The sequence below is a fragment of the Vicugna pacos genome, chromosome 8, assembly GCF_048564905.1.
Source record: "Vicugna pacos chromosome 8, VicPac4, whole genome shotgun sequence".
NCBI classification, from domain to species: Eukaryota; Metazoa; Chordata; class Mammalia; order Artiodactyla; family Camelidae; genus Vicugna; species Vicugna pacos.
This window is the reverse complement of record NC_132994.1, coordinates 48,217,631-48,242,832: the sequence shown is the minus strand read 5'-3', so window position 1 is coordinate 48,242,832 and position 25,202 is coordinate 48,217,631. Positions and strand designations below refer to the sequence as shown.

Below are 25,202 nucleotides of genomic sequence, written 5' to 3'. Positions count from 1 at the left end.
GGCTTTATTGTATTCCATATTTAGTAGGTGTTATAATTAGAATCCTCTAATTACACTTTGCAAGCAGCTTTAAAGCCAAAGAATATACCAGTTTTTCTTTTGCTTACGTATTTAAACTAGGGACCTTTTTCAGTTGCAGATATTTATCCTTTTCCGAAACTAAGTAAACAGGTAAGCAACCAAAAGGCAAGGGCTGTTAAGAATGCATTGGGTTCAGAGAGCCCCGAGGCCTTTACTAAAGGCATTTTCACATGTTAGACTCTTAAAAATCAACTATTACAGGACACAGTAGGCGAGCTAGCCTGGCATGCAGGGGTCTAACAGAGAGAAGCTCCTTTTCTATAATACTTTCAGCAAATCCTGACTGAGAAAGCAGAACCCCAGACTGACAGTGCCCAAGAGAGGCGCTGCAGGGTGGCGGCAACTGCCAGTTATATGTTGGACTTTTGGCATCGCCCGCCAGTTGTGTGTGTGTATTCATCTCTAAGTGTGAACAGAAATAGAATACTTTCACATTTGAAAAGAAACTATATTCTAGATTTTAATTTTCCACATAGATATTTGACTTACTCAATATAAGATCTTCTGGGGCCTATACGCAGAAGTCGATCGCTTATAGCATTATTTAACTATTGAAGGGAAATAATTATGTTTTCATGATTTCTAAATTAGCTTGGGAGAATTATCTGGAACTTTCTCAAGGGAGAGTCATTTTATTATGTCAACAAAATTTTATGAGTTAGATAAAAGTGAATTAAATACCTTATCCTGTAATTCCCCTTATGGCAGAATTATTAACTAGAGTCACCTGATGCACTGTTGTTTTCTGTAACATGCTGGCACTCTTTTCAAGCCCCAATTTTCAGCAGGGTTCTTGTGGTTCACTGATGCTGTGGGGAATAAGACAAGTCACTGTCTTCAATGAGTTTATATTTTCGTAGGGGAAATAAACCTCAAAAATTTATTTAGACAATTAATTACATAATAATAATCATGCTCTAGACTGAGGACACTTCTTTTCAGTCTCTAAAAGAGCATATATTAATTCCCATGTAACTTAGGATCAGGTTAATGGATAGGAAACACCCTGCCCCTTTGAGTTTGTTTCCTTTCAACCATGCCATCATCCTCATTACTGCCTTCCACTGAACCCCAAGTCAGTTTCTTCTATATATTATGAACATTAGTACCAGTATCAGACTTGCTTTCTTCACTCCCAAAGCCCACCTGACGGCTTCACCATCTTTGTGGAAAATCCAAATGGCTTCAGCATCTTTGTGGAAAGTCCCTTGATAGTTCACTGACTTTATTTTAACTTGCTGCTCCTGTTAAACAGATCTTATCTCAAGTGTTCTAACTTTACATATAAACATCTCACTTTCCGATCATAACATAAACTCATCTTTTACGTGATTAACTTACTTAGATCATCCATCAGCCTCATGGGGAGTACTCATTCATCCAGCCATCTGTCTTTGCTAATTCATCAGCTTGCTTATCATATCAGAATTTGATTGCACCGTAACCTTTTTTGTGATGTTTGCCATTTCCATAAACTTGTTGATTCCTTTTTTTTTTTCCCCGTCTCCTTATTATGGGCTTAAAACCAAGCAAACTCTATTTAAAACAGAATCACGCTCCATGATAGATTGGAATCAGTAGAAATTCACAATCGCCAGCTTCAGATGGGCCCACAGTATTCCTGGAAATCCCAGTACACTTTTCAGTTCCCTTTCTCCTCTCCTCTCCATCCCACTCTATTCAGCTCTCTCCAAAGTCCAACCACTTCTCCTTTTCTCCTGCCCATCCCTTGTTGCAGAGAAAATTGAGGCCATACAATAGAAATTTCCTTAACTACTAATCCTACAAACTTATTCATACCTTCATTCATCCTCTCCTTTGATTTGGGTCCTGTGCTGTCCTATCTCACACTGACAGTTATCATTTCTCTCATGTACACTCAGACATTCCCTATCATATTGAATCATCCTCATCAACTTCTAAACATCTTAGTGTTTTTAATCTTAAAAATAATAATAAATAAAAAGTTGAACACTTCCCTTGATCCCATGTCTTCTTCCATCCCTGGTTAGATTTCTCTACCTTCTCCACAATTCAGGCAGACTTCCTGCAGGAGGACTTGTCTGCATTCCTCTGCTCACTTCATCATTGTCCAGTGTGGTTTCCATTTCTGTTACTTCATACAGATGGCTCTTCCTTTGGTCACTCTTAATCACAATGGCACATATAAGGTGTGCTTTGTTCCAGCCTTGTTTAGGTATAATTGACATATAACATTGTGTAAATTTAAGGTGTACAATATGTTGATTTGATACAAGTATATATTGAAGAATGATTCTACTATAGCATTAGCTAATGCCATCACATCACATAATTACCATTTCTTTCTCTTTTTATTTTTTTTTTTTGTGGGAACATTTAAGATCTACTCTCTTAGCAACTTTCAAGTGTATAATACAATGATGTACATATAATTATTCATGCTGTGTATTAGATCCCTAGGACTTATCCATCTTATAACTGGAAATTTGTATTCTCTGGTATGACATCATTTATAGGTGGAACCTAAAAAAGCCAGACTCACAGATACAGAGACTAGAATGGTGGTGGTTACCAGGGCCTGGGGTTTGGGGGAAATGGGGAGATGTTGGCTAGAGTGTACAAACTTCTAGTTATAAGATACATAAGGGGATATTTTTAATCTGCATTTTACTTAGCATTTGATCAGCAGTTGGTTCTGACATCTCTTCCATTTCAGATATTCTTTTACTGACTTTTGTGATGCCATGTACCTCCATTTTCCTTTTATGTCCCTACATTTTTTTAATATTATTTATATACTCATCTTTTTGCAGGCTCATTTCCCTTTATCCTATCAGGGTAACAAGTATGGCAAAAAGAGAGAAGATGACCTAGGATGGATGATCTAGGATTGAATACTAATTCAATATTTAGAGTTTACATGAGGGAGAGAGAAGTCAGTTATATTTAATGATGTTGACATACATGTATGTATATAATTTGTTGTTGTTATTCAGCTAACATCTGTTGAGTATCTACTAGGTGCCAGGTACTGTGAATAAGCTTTAAGGATGCAAACCTGAATCAAGCACAGCTCTGGACTCTGAGGCCTCATATTGTCATTGGAGATGTAGACGTACATGATTTACTAGCGCTGATGTGGATGGACCTGCAGCCTTAGCCATCTTGGGGGTGTCACAGATGACTGTTTTATGCATGATCAATATTTGGATATGCTTATTTAGAAATAGGTTTTGATTTTGGTACATGTATTCTTTGAAGGCAAATGTGTAATTTACTTTGATCTTTACGTGAACAATATTTAAAATTTAATAATTCAAATCACAAAAACACATATTTGAGGAGATTGATGGGAATAAAATACTAATTTATTATAAGTTTTTTTTTCTTCAAGTTCAGGGCAGGGAGTTACATTTTTGAAGAGAGAGAAGGGACTGGGAGGACAGTTCATTTTAGTCCCTGTCCCTTATGCGTGTTTTCTTCCCATGATGGCACTAATGCCCCCAACCTAGAACGCTTACTGTGCCAGGAGCTGTGCTGAATGGTTCACGGGCATTATCTCATCTAATTCTCCCTTAACCTTGAAGTGGATGCTCATAGTTTCCCTTTTTTTTTTTAACTTTATTTATTGAGTTATAGTCATTTTACCATGTTGTATCAAATTCCAGTGTAGAGCACAACTTTTCAGTTATACGTGAACATACATATATTCATTGTCACTTTTTTTTTTTCACTGTGAGCTACCACAAGATCTTGTATATATTTCCCTGTGCTATACCATATAATCTTGTTTATCTCTTCTACATATGCCTGTCGGTATCTACAAATTTTGAACTCCCAGTGTTTCCCTTCCTAATAGTTTCTTTTTATAGAAAAAGAAACTGAGGTTTAGATTTTATGTAAGTTAAACTCACATAAGTAACTTTACATATGTTTTTCCATAAGTTAAGGTGAACACTTAAAGAAGGTGAACTAAATGAGTATCTGACTTTTGGAGCTGACACTTTTGACACGACGGTATATTGAAAGAAAATGAGGTGCAAATTTTTATTTCACATTTTTCTCATATCCATAGTATCTTACATGGCATTTCATGTGTCACTAAATACTTTTATACATATAATAGCATCTGTAAAAGTGCTATATAAACCAAAAGGGTAAAATTATAGACATTGCTAATATAGAACGTTTGTGTAAGTGTATCTCAGGAAAATAATTTTATATATCATTGAATTATTTTACATATACCATTCAGTCTTCACAACAAATACATGATATAGGCAAGGCCAGTAATGCTCATCTGAGGCTATGAAGACACAGTTAAATAAATTTTATGGGTTGTATGTGACAGCAGACCACCTGACTTTGAGTTTAGCTTTCTATTATATGAGGGACCTCTGCATTAATTCTGTTTGGCAAAGGATAAAGTTGTTCTTGTTCTTTATGGTTCGCCTCCTCCCCGCCTTTAATTCAGCTTTATTTCACTTATTTAGTTAATAATCCAAGAATGTTGCTAGAGTAGCAAAAATTTGATTAGAGTCATCACCTTCAGTATTTTAGGTAATGGAGTAGAGTGGAAGCAGCATGAAAAGCAGCACCCTGCATTCCCAGGCCGGCCTCCTGGCTGGGTTAAAGTTGACGTCTGGGGCGGCTCCTGTTGCTCTCTTCTCCTAGGAAGCCCTGTTTGACTACTTGACACCAGGCATTAGCTCTGACCCGAGCAGTAGCACAAGCATGTCGTGCGTAATTAAGCTACCGAGATTGGTTTTCCCTGAGTGGACAGACGAGCCTTACAACGTGAGAGCTCTGTTGAAGTGATAAAGCTGATTAGATCCTTCGCAGTAAAGGAATCTGATCTTAGAAATTTCCTCTTGCTCTCATTAATGAGGCAAAGACAATACTTAGCAGGGAAAATGAGGACTAAAAAGAGAAACTTTCTTTTTTCTCTACTAAAGAACCAATTCCTCCACTCCCTTTTAAATCAAGGTCTAAATTTATTGTCCAGAATATAGCTCAATTTAAATGAACAAATAAGAAACTTCCTCAAGGGTGTAGTAAATATGTTTAAACTTATCAACTACATGAAGCAAAGGAAAGAAAACAGTTTGAGAGAGTAAAACTAAGAAAAGCTTGGAATTAAAATAATTTAATTAATGCTGACTGCAACAAAACCGAATAACAAACTGATTAATTATACAGATGTGTGGTCTAGTCATAAGAATGTATTCTTTTTCAAAAATAATTTCCTCATTTTTTTCTTTCTGTACCTTTCCTTTCCTTGAACTACCATTGAAGCAAGTAAAACTTTTTCCCTGGGATACACTTATACAAACCTCATATATTAATGTCTGTAATCTTGCCCTTTTGGTTTATATAGCACTTTTACAAATGCTGTTATTAAATTCTCATAAAAGTTTATAATGAAAGCTGCTTTATCTCCATATTATGGACTTGGGACTTGGCTCTAGAACATTATGTGATTTGCTCAAGAATTTGTATAAAGGAGAGTTGGGAGTCAAATACAAGTTTTCTCACCCCCAAGAATGTGGCCTATACCACGACTGCTTCAAGTTATTCATTATTTCAAGTCTCTGAGTCTCCCCTCTATTTCTTGCTAAACCTCTGTTCCAATGTTTAGACGGTGTAGACAGTGACATGACAGTTGTTCTCATATCGAGTACATTTACATGAAAGGCAGATCCTATGTATACACACACTCACACGTACGCATTGATTAGTCCTCCTTTTGTCTTGAAGCATTTGCCTTCCTACAAAGACTGGTTCTCCTGCTTCTCAGCTTTAACGTATTTTAGTGAAATTAACAGTCATAAAGGGCAAACTTGAAGCAGAAAAGAACTAACGCAGGAGCTGGTTTGTGAGGAGAGTGATCCGAGGGCAGAGGAGCCATCTGCCCAGCCCACCGCGTCCCACGGCCGTTGGCTTTGGTTGGATGTAGGACCGAGTAAGAGACTGGAAAGGGTGTGATACTGATGACACCGCTCTGTAGTCAGTATAATATCTAATGGGTTTGCTATTTAAAATAACACTAAAAAAATTTAAGTTTAGATTTTTAAAGGAACTTGAAAACCCATTTAAAGGAAATGCCCTTACTGTGTGTGTTTCTTTTTCTTGAGATGAGGTGTAGTGAAGTTAATGGAAGATCCTGGAAGAACCTGGAGTTTGGCTTGGGTCCATCCCCAGCTTTACCACTTGTTAGCTCTTAGACTAGTGCAGTCATTTACCTTTTCTTTACATTGAGGATAAAAATGATACCTACATCATATGATTGTAGTGAAGATTAAATGAATTTATGTGTGTGGAGGTGTGTGGTGGTGTTTGGGGGGGGTGCAGAGAAAGGGAAACAGCACCCCAAACTTGTTTCTTTGTCCTGTCAATTCCTCACAAATTTATTGGTTTTTTTTTTTTTTTGTCTAAAAAATATAAAAGCTGCCTGCTTTGGCTACTTTTTAGGTCCCATTTCTATAAGACCTCTCTATGTACAATTAAAATTTTGTTTCTTTTTCTCCTGTTAATCTGTCTTCTGTCAATTTTGTTATTAGTCCAGCCAAAAACTCTAGAGGGGTAGAGGGAGAAATTTTCCCCTCCCTGAAAATAGACAACAGCATTATTGACTTAGGGATCCGAGCAAGGAATCAGAATTGTCCTACTGTTTCTTTACAACTAATGAATCAGTTAAGTTCTGTTTTGTTTATTTCCTTAACATTATTTCTTTCTCTCTCCTTTTTCTTCTCATCTCTTTTCCACTGCTACTAGCATATTATCTGACTGTCTGTTTCTAGTCTTACCTTCTTTGGGGCCATCTTCCACCTTTTAGCCAAATATATTTCTAGTAGACCAATTTGACTATATTTTATTCCTACTTTAAACATCAACTTCCAATACATTTTCTAAAATATTTTGCAAAAATACTCCAAAAATAACCTATGCATCTCCACAAATAAAGGAGCCCACAGTCAAATAAAATATTTAAACGTGGCATGCTAAATCTGTGTTCTCTTGAAAAGCCACAGCATGTGTTATTAAGAGAAAAGCTTTATGGAGTTCTGTCAGTGATTGTAACAACACAACTCTATAACTTGAGCTTTTATTTGAGCATGGATTTAAAAAAAGGATATTTATTGTTGGGGAACCATGGACAGGATATACTTTTGACTTCACTCCGTGGTATTCAAGGTCTTTCATGCCTACCTCTTTAATTTCATCTCCTCCTTCTTGAGTCTTTGTAACCATACAGATTGCATTCATTTAGTCTCCCAAACATCACATTCTAATCTATTCCATTGTATATAGTCCTTTTTGCCTGATATACCACTAATCTATCTGATGACCTCTGTCTGAAAATTCAGCTACTTAAAAGCTTAGATTATTTGCTGTCTTCACTGGTTAGGATACTGCTTTGGCACATTGTAGGTTCTCAATGTATGTTAAATAAATAACAAAAATGGAAAAAGTCAATAAGGGAAAATTTAGGGATGTGAGATTTTCTATATCTGCCTATTCATTCTGCCTGTATATTGCCCATTCAGAAAATCAAACAACACTTAATAGTCATTGCTTAAAAAACTTGGTGAGAGCTTCTTGACCTTAATAATTTAATTGCTCTTCAAAAAAAATTATTTTGTTTACCTGTACAAGGTTTAGGAAATTACAGTATAAGATAAAATTTTAATTCTCACAGGACAAAAATTAAAGTTTAATTTTCTTAAGTGTGTTATAGCTATTCTTTCACTGTGAAAATTCCTTAAAAAAGGACTGTTGTAAACGTTTTTTGTTTCTTCCTGACAGGTAATATTTGAAGCCGAAGTCTCAGGAGCAAGAAGTGGCTATATTGCCATTGATGACATCCAAGTCCTGAGTTATCCTTGTGGTAGGTTGTGATTAAGAATTATTTTTTTCTATATCCTTTCAACATTGGTCTTAACAGTGGTAGTGACTGTTGATTGCTTATCACTTGGTCATTGCTGTTTCTTTTGTTATTGTTGCTCTTAGCCTAGCCTGCTGTTCAGTTTTAAAAGAATACTGAAATATTTCTAGAGTTTTTGAATCAAGTATTTTTCAGACTTGTAACTAATTGCACTGCACATATTGAAGGACCCTTTTAATTATTTAATTTCTGAAAACTGTTCAAAAGAAAACCAGTTCCAAAATGGCATCACTTGTGCTAAAAGCCCATGATACAAAACCTGATTTATACCTGAGCTAATTGCGGTTTCAACCTCTTCCAGAAATGTTATCTTAATTGACCAATCTTTGTTTTCCAGTTAAGCACCAGTAAGGTAATCTGTCATGTGGTCCCTCTCCATCCCCAGAGGAAGAAGAGAGATGATCTGTGTGATAAAACCCTTGCTGTTTCTTTTCCTCCCCAAAGAAGAGGTCCTGGCCTAACAATATATATATTTTTTTCCTAATAGCTCCCTTGCCCCACCCTCCTTTCGTTTTGTACAAGCCCTTGGACCTGTCTTCTAGTTGCTGGAAATGATGCTGCCTGATTCATTGATCTCCTAATCAAGTCAATTAAATCTTTAATTTATTTAGCTGAATTTTTTTACCAGAACAAAATACAAATATAAATGAAACTCTAGGTAGAACTTGTTACATTTTTGGTAGTATTAAATTGTCTAGGAAAGCAAAGAAGAATAACAAATCAGAGTTCAATGGAAAGAAAACAAAAAACAAGCCTCACTAACTTACTTGATCTGCTGAGTTGAAAGTTGGAGTGAAATGAAGAGAATAAATTAATTCGTCTTATTCCAAACTTAATTTTTTTTACGTCATAATAAATATCTGGTTTGTTCACAGTAAACAATGGAACAATAGAAAGCAAACAAAACAAGAAACTCCATTTGTTAACACATAGTTTTGTATGTCCTTAGATGCACATCGGTTGGTCTTCAGATGGTGTGACTAAATTTGTGTTTACATCATATCCCCCGAAAGAAAAGCATTGCATGCATTCAGTAGAGCCAGGCATAAAACAGCTGGCATAAATTCAGAATTTAGCTGTATCTCCCAACAGAAGCATTTTATAGGACCATGAATTCTAGATGATCTGTTCAGTAATCGTCCTAGTGGAAACTGTCTAATACGTTGTAAGCAGCATGCACAGGGCACACTATGCCAGGGGCCAAGGTTTGTGCTACTGCTGAGTGGTTTTCAAACCCTGGATTGCTTGGCCCTTCCCCTGGTTCTGATTCTGTAGGGCTAAGGTGGGGCCTGAGGATTTACAGTTCTAATAAGTTCCCAGGTGATACTAATGATGCTGGTCTTGAGTTTGCAGTTTGAGAACCACTGTCTGGCTCATGTTCTAATGTAAGCATTCTTTTTTCCAAAGCATCCAAAGATGAGAGGCCCTGGAGAAAGATGTAGCAGGCAAGGGTCAAGTGATTTATTCCATGTGGTGTATTCTAAGGAAAACAAAGGAGAACAAAATTGTCTCATTCAAAGTTCAGATTGGTTTACTAAATTCCTTCAACCTATTCATATACGAGAGCGGTGTTTCTGTCCACTGTTCATTTACACTTCTTGAAAGAGAGATGTTAAAGAAAGGCTCTCATGATAAACAAATTGAAACTGTATATAAACTGAGCACAGCAGTAGTTTCATTGTGATATATATAGTCCTTCCTGAGCTTTCTTCTACTCTGAGACTTAGCATTTCCTGTTTATATTTCCTTTCAGTTGAAAATATGAATAAGCTTCAGTTTTAAAAGGTAATTATAGAGAAGACTTGTTTGACAGTCATATAACTCACGTATATTTTAACTGCAGTCATCATTTTTTTGTTGGTCTAATATTTCTTTTGGGTAACTTTCCTAGAACTATAAAGGAATAGGAGGTGGATTTAACAACAGTTAAGCTGATACTCTATTTGAGAGAAACAAGAACAGTCCCTTGTTCTTTGAAGTGCTAGAAGATTATAGTCATTGAAATGAAAAAAAAGATCTAACTGCTTAGAGAAACCGAATAGTTCACCAGCCATGTATATATCAGTATTTGAGATATCATTATATGTTTTCATTATGTTTCTTTTATGCTCTGCTTTGTGTCGGTTTGATCTCTCTTGCTTGCTTTGACTTGTAACTATTTTATTATCACCCATATGCAGCATGCTACAGGGGTCCTCCAGCAGTAATCAGCTGTATTCATTGGGTGCTCACTCTACAGAACAATGCTTTAGCAATTAAGGGACAATAAGTAATAGAGCTATTGAGAAAAAGAGAAATGAGAGTGAGAGAGGAAACTGTCTTTCAGCACAAAGAAAATTCGGTTTTCTTCCATATGACATTAGTCTTGGCCAAAGGTGAGGGTATTAACATTATTCTGTTGGGAAAAAGTAACATGGCGTGTTTTCTTCATGTGAAGAAGATAATTTTTTTCTTGCCTTCACAGATAAATCTCCTCATTTCCTGCGTCTGGGGGACGTAGAGGTCAATGCAGGGCAGAATGCTACATTTCAGTGTATCGCTACAGGCAGAGACGCTGTGCATAACAAGTTGTGGCTTCAGGTAAGGCCAAATCGGCAGCTGAGCTAAAGGGTATATACTTCATTTAAAAAAAAAATCACAAATGTACTGTTTGTGATCTCATCCTTTTTGCCTGTTTGTGTGTGTTGGGGAGGGTGGGATATGTGTATGACAGGTTGTCTTTTGTGTAGGTTTGATTTAATTGGCTGGCAGATTCATTTCACATATTTCCATTTGCCCAGTATGAGTGAAAATATAACACTGTATACTTAATAAGTATTTGGGTTAGTTTCTCATGAAACCTAATGATTCTCTAATGTCATGTCCAAACTGTAAAAACCATTTTTCGAGATCCATTTCAAAATAGGAAAAAAAAAAGAAAATTGCCTCCTTTAGTATTTTGAAAACCCAACTTACAAGAGCATAGTACTTAAGTAGGAACTGTCATACTCTGATAAATTTTTAAAGAGTATTTTAAGAAACCTTTGGGAGCATTTCTGGAAATGTGTATTGGAAGAGAGCCAATTAAATTCGTTTCAGGATTTTTGTGTATAAGAGTTAATCACAGATCTGAGGACAAGATATTTGCCTCGCACATATTAAATCTTCAATAAATGTGTATTTAATGAATTGCAGTTTAGCATACATGTTGGGGAAATGTAAATGGTGCATATAAAGAGCTTTAAAAGACTCAGTGAGAAAACAGTGACTAAGGAAGGAATGTGCCTTGTCTCAATGTGAATGTCTATCACGCCTAGGGTGGGGGTGGGGTGGCCGGGATTGGGAATGAAACTAAGAGCAGCTCTAAAGCCATGAGGCTGGATTTAGGACAGATGACTTTGAGCTAAATATCTGAAGCTAGAATGTAAGTAGTAATATTCTCAGAGCACCTTTATTGTTATTTTTATTCTATTTGCCGCAGAATGGGGAAAGGGATTTAATTCATTAGAATTTTAAATTCCTGAGAATGCCAATAGAGACTAAAAAGAAAAATCATTAGCTTAGTTTCTTGAGCATAGACATCAGACTTCATTTTACGATATCTTTAGAGAGGTAAAATTAGAGTTGAGGACCCACATTAGGCTGCAGGAGGTTGAGGTAATGATTATAATAAATGATTATTAAAATCATACCTATAGGATAATGCCTGATATTGTACTGGGTGTTATGAATGTGTGTGTGTGTGTGTGTGTGTGTGTGTGTGTTTATTCAATTCCCACATCCAGTTGGATAACAGATGTATTTCATATAAATCTAACTAATTATCACTACTTTGGTAATTTATTTGATATGTAGGTATCAGGATACACCAGCCTGAATATGTGAAAAGGAAATAAAGTCCCTCTTTTTTTCTGTGATTATGCTGATTTCCCCTATGGATATTGAAATATAAGATAATTCTTTCTGGAGAAGGTATTGTGTAAAGTGCAGCCTGTTTCATCAGTCAAACATCAAGTCAGAATCTCTCTTACTTTCACTCTCAGCCTAAATAATTTGTGTTAAAAATGTTTTCTGACATATTTTCTAATTATTTTGCTAATTATTCTTCACTTAGATGGAACATTTTTGGCATTTGATTTTAGCTGTGGTCTGTGCAGTCTTGTCCTGCAGAGCCAGAGCCTCTGCAGTCAGCCCCTGGTTTTATGCCCCAGGATTTAATGTGACGTTGAAATAAAAAGGGTTTTGTGTACTTAGACACCAGCTGCCTTGTGGCAACAAAGACTTTCTGGCCCTGCTGGTCTGAGTGGGTTGCAGTCAAAATAGTGCTCATTTATTGTTTTTTTTTTTCCTATTTTGTGGATTGGCTCATTTCATTCCAGTTTTTAAAAAATTTTTCTCTTGCCATTTTTCAAATAAAGATGAGAGCTAAAAATACTCTGTTCAATTCCTATTCTGCTTTTTTTTTCTCTTCTTCTTTCTCTTTCCATTTTCTTAGGTGCATTTGTGTATTTCTCTTCTATTTTGACATTCATATTGTCCAGTCGCTCAGTAAAGTACCTATTCACCTTATTTGTGAAAAAGCTTTCCTTACTTTTTCAATAATACCACTTAAATTACCTTAACTTATTCTCTTAAATCATTCTTCTCCATATTTAAGAAATTTTGAAAATTATTAACTGCCTGGTTTAGGAGTGTTTGCAAATAAATAAGACTGAGCTATAGAGATATAGATACATAGATACAGTTGATATCTGTATCTACAGAATGAGTGAATCAAAGGTGGCCAATGATTAAAAAAAAAAATGATCCATCTTTTGCTGAAAGTAATGGAAACATAAAGGAGGAAGAATCTTGATTCCACAATGGATCTAAAAGCCAACCCGTACAAATAGATGTCAAGTCATTTTTGCTTGGGGAAGAACAATTTCCTAAAGATCAAGAAGCCCAGTTCTTAATTCTAAGCTTGTTTAACCTTTTAACTCTTCTAACCCAGTTAATTGTATGGGTTTAGAGAATTCATTGAATGCTTCCAGGCCTCAATTTCCTTATCTGTGGAAGATGTGGATTGAGACTAAACTTCCTTCCAGCTGTATGATGCTAAACTAGGTCTTTACATATTTTTGATGGTCTGAAACATAGCCTTGATCACATTTTGTTTGTTTGTTTGATGTAAGAATGTAAAAATTTTAAGTTATTAGTGTTTTATAGGGAAAAATGGTCCCTTAAATTAAATGTCATTGTGAGAACAACTGCTTAAAATATCTTCTGACAGTACTGAGAATGAATGTCCTGTGAATCAACTCAAAATGAAAGGTCTTTGCATCTTATTACAAAAGTGATGGCATAATTGGAGTAGCTGTTACACCTGCTATGGTCAGGTGTGATAAAAACAGCAACCAACTTTTTATGTCCTTTACATAATTTGTATTGTATAGTGTTGAGCTTCAATTGGTAAATGTTATTTAAATATGAGGTGAAAGAACAAAAACTATAAAAGCAGCAGCTAGTTTTCAATTTAAAGGAAAAATGATACACTACAACCACCATGAAAAATAATTATCGTAACACCTTATATTTAAAGTAATTTATGTATATAAATACATTTAGAGAATACCTTCTCTTATTGTTTATTGTCTTTAGCTCACAATTGATATTTCAATCATTTTTATTGTTTAAAATGACAACAAATTAGATAAGTTAAAAAATGGAGTGCAAAAAAGCAGACACTTAATGAGTTACTTGAGATAATGCAGGATAATCCATAAGGCATATCATAGTGGTTCTAACGTGTCTTTATGGAGTATTCTTTCCTATAAGGTCTCAGATTATATAGTCTCAGAAGTAGGTCATTCACTCTAGACATTTAGAAAACAATGATAAAATATATACACCAAATTAACCCCCCTGTACATGCTGAGTGAACTACTGATGTATAAAACAGTATGGATGAGTGTTTTTAGAAGTCTGTTGAGTGTCAGCAAGCTATGAATATGGTGAAATTATGATGCTTTGTAGAACAGAGTTTTAAAAAGTACGTTATGCAGTTAATTCATGTTGGATAAGGGAGTTAGAATAATGTCTTTAGTCGCTTATAGAGAATTTGCAAATTCTTTTTCTTTCATAAAGCTCAACAAAGTAGCGTATATTCTAGATATGAACACAGTATTATTTTTCAGCTTACAATTTGCAGTTTTTTTTCCTCACATGAACAGATGTTTCTCAATGCTTACATCAAGTTTTAGAACCAAACCCCCAGTGGTAGACAATTGGTGGTTCATAACTTAAGGCTTATGGTAAAACGCAGGTTATAGGAATAAGATCACAAGCGAAATTGTAATGTACAATTTATACTGAAATAAAATAGTAAAAAGTCTGGTTATGTTCCTGAGAAGAATAATTTTCTCACAGGAAAGACAGAAAACTAGGTTATATATTTTTGTAGGTTGAAAGTGTTAGTCATGTCCTTTTTATTGCAACTCAGTAATACAGATAGTAGATACAGTGATGGCAGGAAAAAATTCAAATTATGTAAACAACTACCATATATGACACAACAGCTCCACTTCTAAGTATTTACATAAGAGAAATAAAAGCATGTGTTCACACAAAGACTTGTGGAAGAATGTTTAGAATAGCTTTATTCATAATAACCAATAATTGTAAAGAGCCCAAATGTCCATTAACAGGAGAATGGATAAATAATTAGTGGTTTATTCAAGCAATGGAATGCCACTCAACAATTAGAGTGCACTGCTGATACATGCACCAGTGTGGATAAAGCTCTGCAGTGTTAACATTTTCAGAAAGAGGACTGACCACAAGAGTGCATGCCACATGACTCCATTTATGTTAAGTTCCAGGAGAGGCAATGCTGATCTATGGTGATAGACTTTAGAATAGTGTTTGACCGTGGGGGGTGAGAATCAGCTGGAAGTGGACAAGGAAACTTTCTGAGATAATGTCAATGTCATATACTGGGGTTTTGGGGTCCATAGGTATATATACATTTGTCAGAAGGTAAGATTTATCCAATTTGCTGTAATAAACCACAAATGAGGGAAAAGTGAGTCTGTGAAATATTTTATCAAAGAACCAAACAAATCATTGGCAGTACAAATCAAGTCAGAGATGGCATACAAACATTTCCTGCATATTTGTCCATCTTGTCCATTTGAAGTCATTTAATTAGGTTCAAAGGTAGTTTTTCATCATGAGTCTTAGCTGAAATATAGAATAAAGCATGTTCTAAGTCCTCTATTATCACAACATGTTACAACATTTGAGGATGTGAAGAGTTGAAACAGGGGTTGGACTGTAACTTATAAATTAGCATTCTTTCATGAAGGTCCAGTGTAAGTGGACACCTACATGGCAAATCAAATAGAGCCCATGGCTGGAACATCTGTCAGACCATATGCTTTGGCTTTAGGTTCAGTGTAGAAACTAAAATGCTAATGACTCCATCCGTCATTACAGAGCTTGGTGGGCATGCATCATTGAGTTGGACAGAGAAATTCACCAGTGGAGTTATTGAACGTAGGGAATTGTGTGGGGAGATTTGGTGGCACCATTTGTTTTGGTGAATTGAAATGATGCTGTTAATGTGTGACTGGTAATCCTATGCAGATTGCCATCAAAGCTGTGGCAATTGGGCCAGCCTGTCAGTGATCTCCGCAGGTGCTGGCACTGTGCCTCCCGTGTGGGCTTGCCAAAACAGGAAAGTCAGCCATCGCTTTGCCCTTGGTGAGGCCCGTCACTGCTAATGTAGTGTGATACAGCTGGTTTCTCAGCCAAAGGAAATGTCATTCCTTATGGAGCAGTAGATAATTTAAGCAATAGATTGAGAGTAAAATTAGTACAATGAGATGCAAATTGCTCTAAAAAAAGACGAGAGAGAGGCTGACCTTTTGCAGTACCAACTGTTGTCAGCTGAGGGTCAATGAAAATGGTCTGAAACTTTTGGCTACATAGTGTTTTATCTATACAGGCACATGTCATAGCCTTGTTCCTGTACTACAAGTGAACATCGTCACACAGCAGTGGAAATCAGAAGCATGATTGTTTAAAAAAATGAATTAATTTGAAAGTACAAAAATTTTACCTGATGAAATATATCACTGCAATATCTCACATGCCAACTGGTCATTGCTCACAAAGCACTTTCTGGTGTCCCATGCTATAGTCTTTTCCCATGCTTCTTTATACTGCCATACAGAGTGCCTGGATGTTTGTAGCCGGTTTGATTTTCACAAGAGATTTTACTATCCTTGAAACTATTTCTTTTTTGAGAAAAAATTCTGGTAAGCTTTCCTTCATTTCAATGAAGGGAAAAGCTTGGAAGAAATTAATCTATGTCTAGAAACATGCAGTTTACAGTGGGCAATTTGTTGAAAACTAATTTGAGAGAACTATTTCAAAGCCAAAGTGATTAAGCATGTAATAGGTGATTAGCTCACACTGGGTACCGTGGGAAGAGGGGGAGAAAGGATTGAGGTTTAGTGAAATTGTCCTAATGTCTGGACTTGATGAAAATTCTGATATTTTCAAGATTATTGGCCCTAAGTGTAAATTACACATATCCTTAATATTAGAAGAATAAAAGGTTGTATATAATTATCAGGATAGTGGGTAAAGCTGAAGACATGATGTGAGATGGGAAATGGTATAAATATATTTTGAGATTTGTGGGAGAATGGATAAATTTATTAATATCTTAGAATATTGGGAATGTACACAAGGGATTTAATTTGTTTTTTATAGATACCAAACTACAGTAATAACTAATGGTTTGAAGCTATTTGGTGAGAGATATAAGCTGATTATAAGGAAGAACTTTGTAATTGTAGGGCTGCTGAAACCTAGATTGAGTTACTCCAGGAGGTAGTAAAAGTACAATTAGTGGAAGTATCCAAGCATCATCTGGATAAGCAGTTGCTAGAGAAGTAGAGGACATTCAAGTACGAGGCTGAATGCTTTTCAAGATCCTTTCAGCCCTGAGAGATGCTTGTATAACTGAATAAGAAAAGACCATATGGAATCAACGCGCTCTACTGTTTCAGAGCTGACAGAGAGCATTTGAGACTGGAGTGTTTGGTGAAATCATCAAGGAAGCTTCGACTGAACCACGTATAGGATGTGGATAAGCAAAGATCAAGTGGGCTTTGTTATCACTGCAGTTTAGTGTATGCGTGTCGGGGGTGGAGAAGTCACATCAAGAGAAGGATGTTCTTGAAGTGGAAGGTTCACAATGAAGTAGAGATAGATATGGTTTACGGTAGGGTTGGGCCTAGGCCTTGATAGAGACAAAAGCAAGAAAGGGGCCTCTGCAAACAGTACAGACATCAGGTCGTGAGGGCCTAGGACTGGACAGTGCCGGTGGATTTGGGGGAAAAAAATGTGAGGCGGGAAGGAGAGGGACCAATGAAAGAAGACAGCAGAGTTTGGATCTGGTTGGTACCAGGTGAAAGAATTTGGGAGAATGTGAGAGTGAAACAACAGAGAACTTTAAAAAAAAATTCTTCCTCAAACATTTATTTTTTACAGCCAGTTTGTGAGTTTTTCTCGTTTTCCATCTTGGAATTAATTTGTCTGTTGGACTCCTTCATTTACTTTGTTTCCTTTCTGCAGTTGATAATTGCATATAAGTTTTCCTAAATAGGAGTGAAAGATGAGGAGATATTCCCATTCCTTTTGACTCTTTTTAGCCTTAAAAAATGTTTACCAAGACAGTTTGAAGCTTGTGGCCAAATTAAACCTCTGGGTGGTCCTGATTTAACTTAGGAGAGTTCATCTAGGGAGGCTGTTGGTGCTTTCAGCCTTGGCTTCTGTGTCTTGTGGTTCACTCAACAGAACTGGTGTCAGAGAGGAGTGGTAACGTGTCTGTTGTGCTTTCCTGACTTCTTGTAAAGTTTTTATAAACTGATAGATGGACACTAGCCTGCTATTTCATTCTAATTTTCTCTGTTTATCCATAGTTCAAGCATTTGTGATTTTTTCCTGTGACTATGCTGATTGACAATTAATTCTGCTCCACTTAAGAGACCATGGTCTATTTGGTAACTAGTAGCCATCATTCTTGTCACTCCTGCTTTTCTTCAGGACGTTGGTTTATTCGAGTTTGTGGCATTATATTCATCCCTTCATGGCTTCATGGAATGAAGTGTAATCACTGGATGTGAAATAAAATCACTGACCAAGTGTTATGAATTATACTTGTTTATCGTTTACTCTCGGCATTTGTGGTGTACGTGTATGTCAAGAAGAGCATCAGAAAACTTAGCTGTGTTTAATTCTTAGAATTGCTAAATAATCCTGAGGTCTGTGTGGTTGGCTTTCTGTGGCTTTCTACCATGCCTTAAAGATAAGTGCATTCTTTTCCTTCTTCAATAATTTATAAATTCTGAATGTGTTTTCTACACATTACATAATTGATTATAAATGAATAATGTGTGGAATATTCCTTATATTCTTTGTCTATCCCTGGAGCACTACTGTAAAAGCCTGGTAGTCATAGAAGCTCAAGGGTTTCTTCTTATCAATATCTATAAATAACAATTTACTGCTTTCTCTGTGCAGGAATAATGCACTCTCCTACTGTTCATAGAGCTGTCTTTCCAGTGTGGTTTTCAGGTGTGTCACGTCAAGCACTTTTCCACTGAGCTCCTGTGATCAGAATTACAACGTGGGTGCTCTGGCAGGGGGCTGGCTTTCTTCTTTATGAAAAGCAGCCTGATTTAAAGATCCAATATTTATAAAATCATGTTAAGATAAAATATAGAGATAACCTCACAAAAATTGAGAACTGTGGATCAATGAGTTTTTATAAGATACTCACCACACAGGTCAGGAAAAAGGCTTTCCCAGTCCGCCTAGAGACACCTTCCAAGGGCTCCATCCCAGACACAACTGAGCTGTCTCCTAACCCAACAAGTAATAATTACCATGACTTTTAGCCCTTGTAATTTTTTCATTGTTTTTTTTTTCACTTACATATATAGTGTCCTTAGGCACTATAGATTAGCCGCTTGTCAATTTAAAAAAATATATCTTTTAAAGTGTCTTTTAATCTGTGTGTTTGTCCTCTACCCCTTTTTTTTCTCCCTCACAATTTATCTGTTGAGGAACCCAGGCCATTTGACTTGTAGTTTTCGCACAGTCTGCATGTTACTGATTGCATACAAATGTCCTCTTCAGTTCAACATGTTCCTTTCAATTTCCTGAAAATTGGCAGCCAGATCTAGAGTCAAGTTTGATCCGCTGGCAGTGCTAGGGCTGCTGCTTGGCATGATTACAGGGGGCACAGAATGTCTCATGTCTCTTTTTGTGATCCTGGTACCTGTTGATGCCTAATGTTCATATCCATTGCTCTCGGTTGTAAATTGTGATATTCTAAAAAAATTTTATTTTATTATCTTTTTTAAATTTGTTTAATTAATGAAGAGACACTTCTCCTTATGTACTATTTGGCTACCCAGTGACATGATTCATATGAGGGGAGGGAGAATTACTACTCACATCTTTGCTTGAATTATAGGTTTTCAGTACAGTGAGTTGGTTCCTATCATCCTCTGATGGAGACTGATTCTTCTTCCTCTTTTTTTTTAATATCATGAACTCAGAGATTTAAACATATTTAATAGACTTTCAATTCATTGCAATTACTACTATTTTTAAAACTCCAATGTTCCCATCTTTGGCCATTGGGAATCTTTTCAAGTTGGCTCCAGTCCTTTTGACATGACTTCAAGCTTTCTTGCTGTCTGGTTTTGCTCTCTGATGCCAGTGTCATTTTGCACATTTTCTCCTCCAGACCTGGTGCCCTGGGCTTTTTTCAGTCAGAAATTGTATTTCAGGACCATTATGTGGATGCTGAGAGGTACTTATTGCTTGACCTTTGCAGTGAACAGAACTAAGAAAAATATGCTTTATATTTAAAGGTAAAATATCTATTAGTTTATTTTGATATTTCAAATTGAAACCTAAAGATGTTCACTTAAGGTTTTCTGTATAAGTTTGTCAGTTACATCTTCTTTTTACCCCACACTAATATTTTTGGTTCTCAATGACACAGAGAAAGAGAGAATTAGAATATCCTATAGGCACTCACTTTTTAATCTCATGTTGATTTGAATACTTGTACCATATCTCCATTGTTAGCATACAGCCATTGCATACGTACTCTCTCCCAGTTAGCCCTTATCTGATGTTAGTGTAACATTTGTAACTATCTTTTTAATGTTCGCCATCCGTGTGTATGCCATGTCTTCTTAGTAATTGTGGTTGTTTGAAACTCATTTTCTAGTAGATTCCTCAGGAATAGCTCATGGAATTAATATTGCCTGAGTTCTTGGATGTTGATAGTAGTTTATATGTCCCCTTGATTCTCAAGTCAATTTTGCAGGATATGAAATCCTTCATTCACATTTTCTTTCCTTGAGTAACTTAAATATGTTACTTCATTTTCATCTGGCATAAAGCCTTGCTGTCAAAGTCTGATAATAAATTTTCTTTTCCTTATAAGTCTCCTGCCTGCTTTTTCAAGATAGTGAAAGGATTTTTTTTTCCCCATTTCTTTAAAGATTCTAATTTTGTCAGAGTATGTGTCACTGTGGGTCATTCTGGGTTATTATTCCCAAGTATGTGGTATGTTCTTCCATTACGTATTTTAAAGACATTTAAATTATTTTAACATTTTAAAATTAAAATTTTAGAACTTTCTCTGTTCCCTTTCTTCTGTATGGACTTCTCATTTCCATGTTTGATCTTCTTGCTTATCACCATTATTTAGCCACTCTTTCTCAACGCCTTTTTATTCTCCTTATTTTTAAATTTTAAAAGACTCTTTTCCCATTTTGTTTTGTTTAAGATATCTGTTGAATTTGCTCTAGTTACTCATAATTTCTAAAATGATTTTTCTTTCATTTCTCATTTTTCCTAAGTTCTGGCTTATCATTTATGAGTTTTATGAATTCAAATTCATATTGTTCTTCCATGTCATAAATCATTTTTTGAAAATGTTTTAGCAAATCTTGACACATTAGGTTGTTTTGATCTGCTTTGTGGGCATGTTTTTCTGACTTACTCCCATTGACTCTAGGGAATCATTCTCTGCTCCTTATTCTCTTTTAAACTTATAATAACTTTATGTTGGATTTGACCTTGATACTTTTAAGTTGTTTGCTTCTTTGTGAAATAAGTTCTTGTTTTCATAGATTTCCATTTTCTGTTGCTTTGAGTTGTGTTTAAAAATATGGCCACTTGCTTTCTGAAATTTCTTGATTTTGTTTTCACCTCCGCTTTCTCTGATCCTTCTCTTTCCTTCCTCTCTTTTGTCATTCTTTCTGTTTTTATGTGGTAGATTCAGAAAGACTGAAAACTATGCAACTGCCATCAACTTTCTAGAATCTCCCAGATGTAATGATGTAATTGTGTTGGTCTCCTTGCTCTACTCAACTTCCTTCTTTGTACGGTTTTATCACTGTAAACTCACATGATTTACATTCCCCAGTTTCCCTAGGGAAGTCTAAAGCAGCCAGTCAATCCCATTGTATTCCTTAGTTTGTCTAAAATCTGTTAAGGTAGCAAATACATGGTCACCCAGAACTTAACCTTCTAATAGGTATCTGATTAGGAATATCTGTCTAATGGTGACATTTTGCATATCTCTATTCCTGAATCGTGCTATGCACTGTGTCTTCTTTACCAATGGCAATAGTTGTTAGAGCCTTTATATCCAACTGAATTAGAGAACCAATTCCAAAAAGCCCAGAAGCAAACCAAATCAAAAACTCATCCCTAAAAACCTTTTCCTCCAGAATTGTTTCTGGTAACAGAATCATCTCTGTCAGTCAAGGGTCAAACATGAAAAGCAGACCGGTAGGAGATATAGATAGATAGACAGACAGACAGACAGACAGACAGACAGACAGATTGACAGATTTCTCCCCCCACCCCCAAGAGATTTGTTGCAGGCAATCAGTTTATGTGATTGTAGGCCTGGCTAGGCAAGTCTAAAGTCTGTAGGGCAAATACTTGGAAAGGGCAGGCTGGAGTATTCAGGCACAGACTGAATTTGCTATTCACAGGTAGGATTTCTTCTACTTCAAGGAGGCCTCCAGTCTCCTTTTAAGACAGTTCAACTGACTGAATCAAGTCCACCCAGTTATCTAGATATTCTTCTGTGCTTAGTGTCCGTTGGTTATGGACTTTAATCCAATCCCATCTACAACGTACCTTAGTAGAGACACCTAGGTTAGTGTTTTGATTGAGTAACTGGACTGTAGCCTAGTCAAGCTGACACACTATAAGACATCACAGTTATCAGATGTATCATTCACTTAGATGTGGTTTTGGTTACTATCTTCACAATATTGCTATTAGCAGGATTTGCAGTTAGAACTTTTGCACAGTTATCTCACCTAATATTCTCACTGTCTCTATCGAATAAGCAGTTACAAATTGATATCCCGATTTTTAGAAGAAAAAGTAGAGATTTGAGAAGTAATGAGAAATTGTGAAGCTAATAAATAGTCATTTCAGGACTAGAACGTAGTATCCTCTCCCAGGGCCCAGTCTCTGTACTCACGCCCTCTTTGTGTGGCTCCTCATATTGGTCACCTTTTCCCAACATTGCAAAGACACCTATGCTTCTTAAATTAAAACTCCTTTTTTTGCTTAATAGCTGACTTTATTATTATTTTTGTTAAACTTGGCTTATGATCCTGATTCTAGTAATTTGCTATCCCCAGCACGTTTTTACTCTGCTTTATGTCAGAATTATATCTGCCACTTCTCTCTTTTTGTGTCAGGTATCATTCACTTTGTTCAATTCTTTCATTGCCATGTAGTAGATACTTGGTGAACTTAGTATTGTCATTTTTTCTAGAGGAGTGCTATTTTCTTATTAAGTGTTTGAACTATTGAAATCAATAATGCTTTTCTCAAAATAGTGACATGTGTCTAATTTTAGAAATTTATGTTTCTGAACCTTTAAGTTTGCCATGATACCCTTTCATGTTTCTAAAATTCTTTGATTTAATTGTTCAATAGTAATGATGCTGATGTAGCTTTATCATGCCTATGAGAACGAAAAAAATTTCATGTGGCAGACAAGCCCCGGGAAGGAACCCTCAGGTTCTCGGAACTAATTTTGCTGGATTTTCATATAATTCACTTCAACCTTACTTAATTTTAGTGTACAGATTTACATTGGGATTAATTTTGGGAAAAAGGGCAAGTAATGACAAATTATATGCAGCCCTTTTGGTATTATTCAATAGGAACCAAAGTACCAAACATAGGAAAATAGTCTCCAGTTTTTCCAATTCTAAGAGGATGGAGGAGAAATATGTCATTATGTGCTCAAGGAAAGGCAGTAAAAAATAAATAAAACAGTAAGTGTAATTTAATTTTTCGTTCAAGTCAATAGAGTGAAATAATCTCTGCAAGTGTTCTAAGTGCCACGTTATTTAATTTAATGTTAAATTGGATTAATTTTATTCCTCAAGCTTTGAAAAGAGAAGCTGAAATAAACTGTTCCGTGGTTTAACCATCTGGTATTAACTTTTAGGATTTCAAGCTGAAAGTAATAGAAAACCAAATGTGTTATATCACTTAACAGGAAGTCCAGAAAGAAGGGGGCTCTAAGAGCTGTTGACACCATTTCAGACACGTGATCAAGAACATGATTCTGTCTTTCTCCTCGATGTGCCACCCTCAGCATTTTAGGCATGACATTGAGAAAAAGAAAAGGGGACCCAATATATCTTCTCTAGAAGTGAGGAAACCTTTCTGGAAATGACTTAGCCTTTTTCTATTTTGTCTCATTGGCCAGAATCACACCTGTCAACTCTTCATGGGCACAGGACCCTCATGGTTTTGACCAGTGTGTCTCAAGCTGCAATATCTTGGTGCATAACCTAGGGATCTTATAAAAATGCAGATTTTGATTTGGTAGATCTAGAGTGATCTCTGAACTTTGTACTTGTAACAATCTGACAGGTGATCCTAATGCTACAGGTCATTATAGCTTTTGGGAATTAACCAGTATTACCACTAAACTATTTTATGCCACCAGCTGAACCTGTCAAATAAATACTGCATGCACCCTACATGACGAAGCTTACTTATTTTAATAGAGTGAGAATGCTCAGGAATTCCAGTGACTTGCCTAGAGTTTTTTGGTAATTGATGGGTCTCTGCAACCTGTATTGGAGGCAAAATAAATAAGAACACGTGACAAGGATCTGGGGAAGAGGGTAGAGAAATGAAAAAAGCAAAGTGCTAGGTTGTAATCCTTGGATCATATAATTTTGTGGTTCATTTCTTACTATTTCTCAGAGATGGGGATTTTGCAATGGAGAAATCACATAAAAATCTCAAAGCAGTATATAAAGCCTGGAACTGAAGCATGTAAAGGCAGAAAACTATATACAGACACGTCTGCATAAGAGATATATTTACCAATACTTATTTCCTTCTTTCATAGCCCTGCCTAATCTGCTAAATTGATAGCTTGTAGGCAGGCAAAGACCTACTATTTTGGCTTATAAAAGAAAAAGTTACCATTATTTTTGACTTCTGAAGTGTACACATCATGAATTGTTACTTTTAACTATAATGCATTACTGGATGTTCGGTAGATACAGCGTTGTCTAGTATAGCAGATTACATTTTTTCATGGGCACAATACATTGATCAAAGCTAAACAACAAATACTGCACAAATCACTGGACCTATGATACAAATGAAACAAAAAACAGCTTTGGTTTATTTTAGAGGAAATAACTGCTGGATTTTGCATTTTTCAATTTAGTTTTGAGTTTTAATCCTGCTACTAATAGTCTGTGTATCACATTTCTAATCTTTCTGAATTCTGATTTTATAAGCTTTAAATGAAAATGGCTATTACAGAAAGTTTGTAAGAGAGAGCAGTGACAGAACCAAGATAATAGCTAATATAACATGAGGTACATGGAGGTACTTATTAAAATAATTTTTGAAAAAAAACCCTGAATATTATGACTCTGTAATTATTTTACTGTTGTTTTACAAGGTAAATAGCACCTGTTTATTGTACTCATTAATTACATGAATAATATATACCCTGTATAAACATATATAGTTTGTAGTTACATTAGTATATTAATACACACAAATATAAATATAATGTAATGTAATCAACTTTGTGATCTCCTCATGGGATCACCTTAAGCAG

At 35.8% G+C, this 25,202-nt stretch overlaps 1 protein-coding gene across 3 annotated transcripts in view; it reads left to right on the top strand.

Moving 5' to 3' along the window:
* Positions 1-25,202, top strand: part of PTPRK (protein tyrosine phosphatase receptor type K) — a 511,934-nt gene that overhangs the window by 249,490 nt on the left and 237,242 nt on the right. For all 3 annotated transcript variants that reach the window (XM_006200038.4, XM_006200039.4, XM_072965854.1), the window contains exons 4-5: positions 7,870-7,951; positions 10,473-10,588. In XM_006200038.4, the coding sequence (XP_006200100.1) occupies positions 7,870-7,951; positions 10,473-10,588 (198 nt within the window). The remainder of the gene's footprint in view (positions 1-7,869; positions 7,952-10,472; positions 10,589-25,202) is intronic.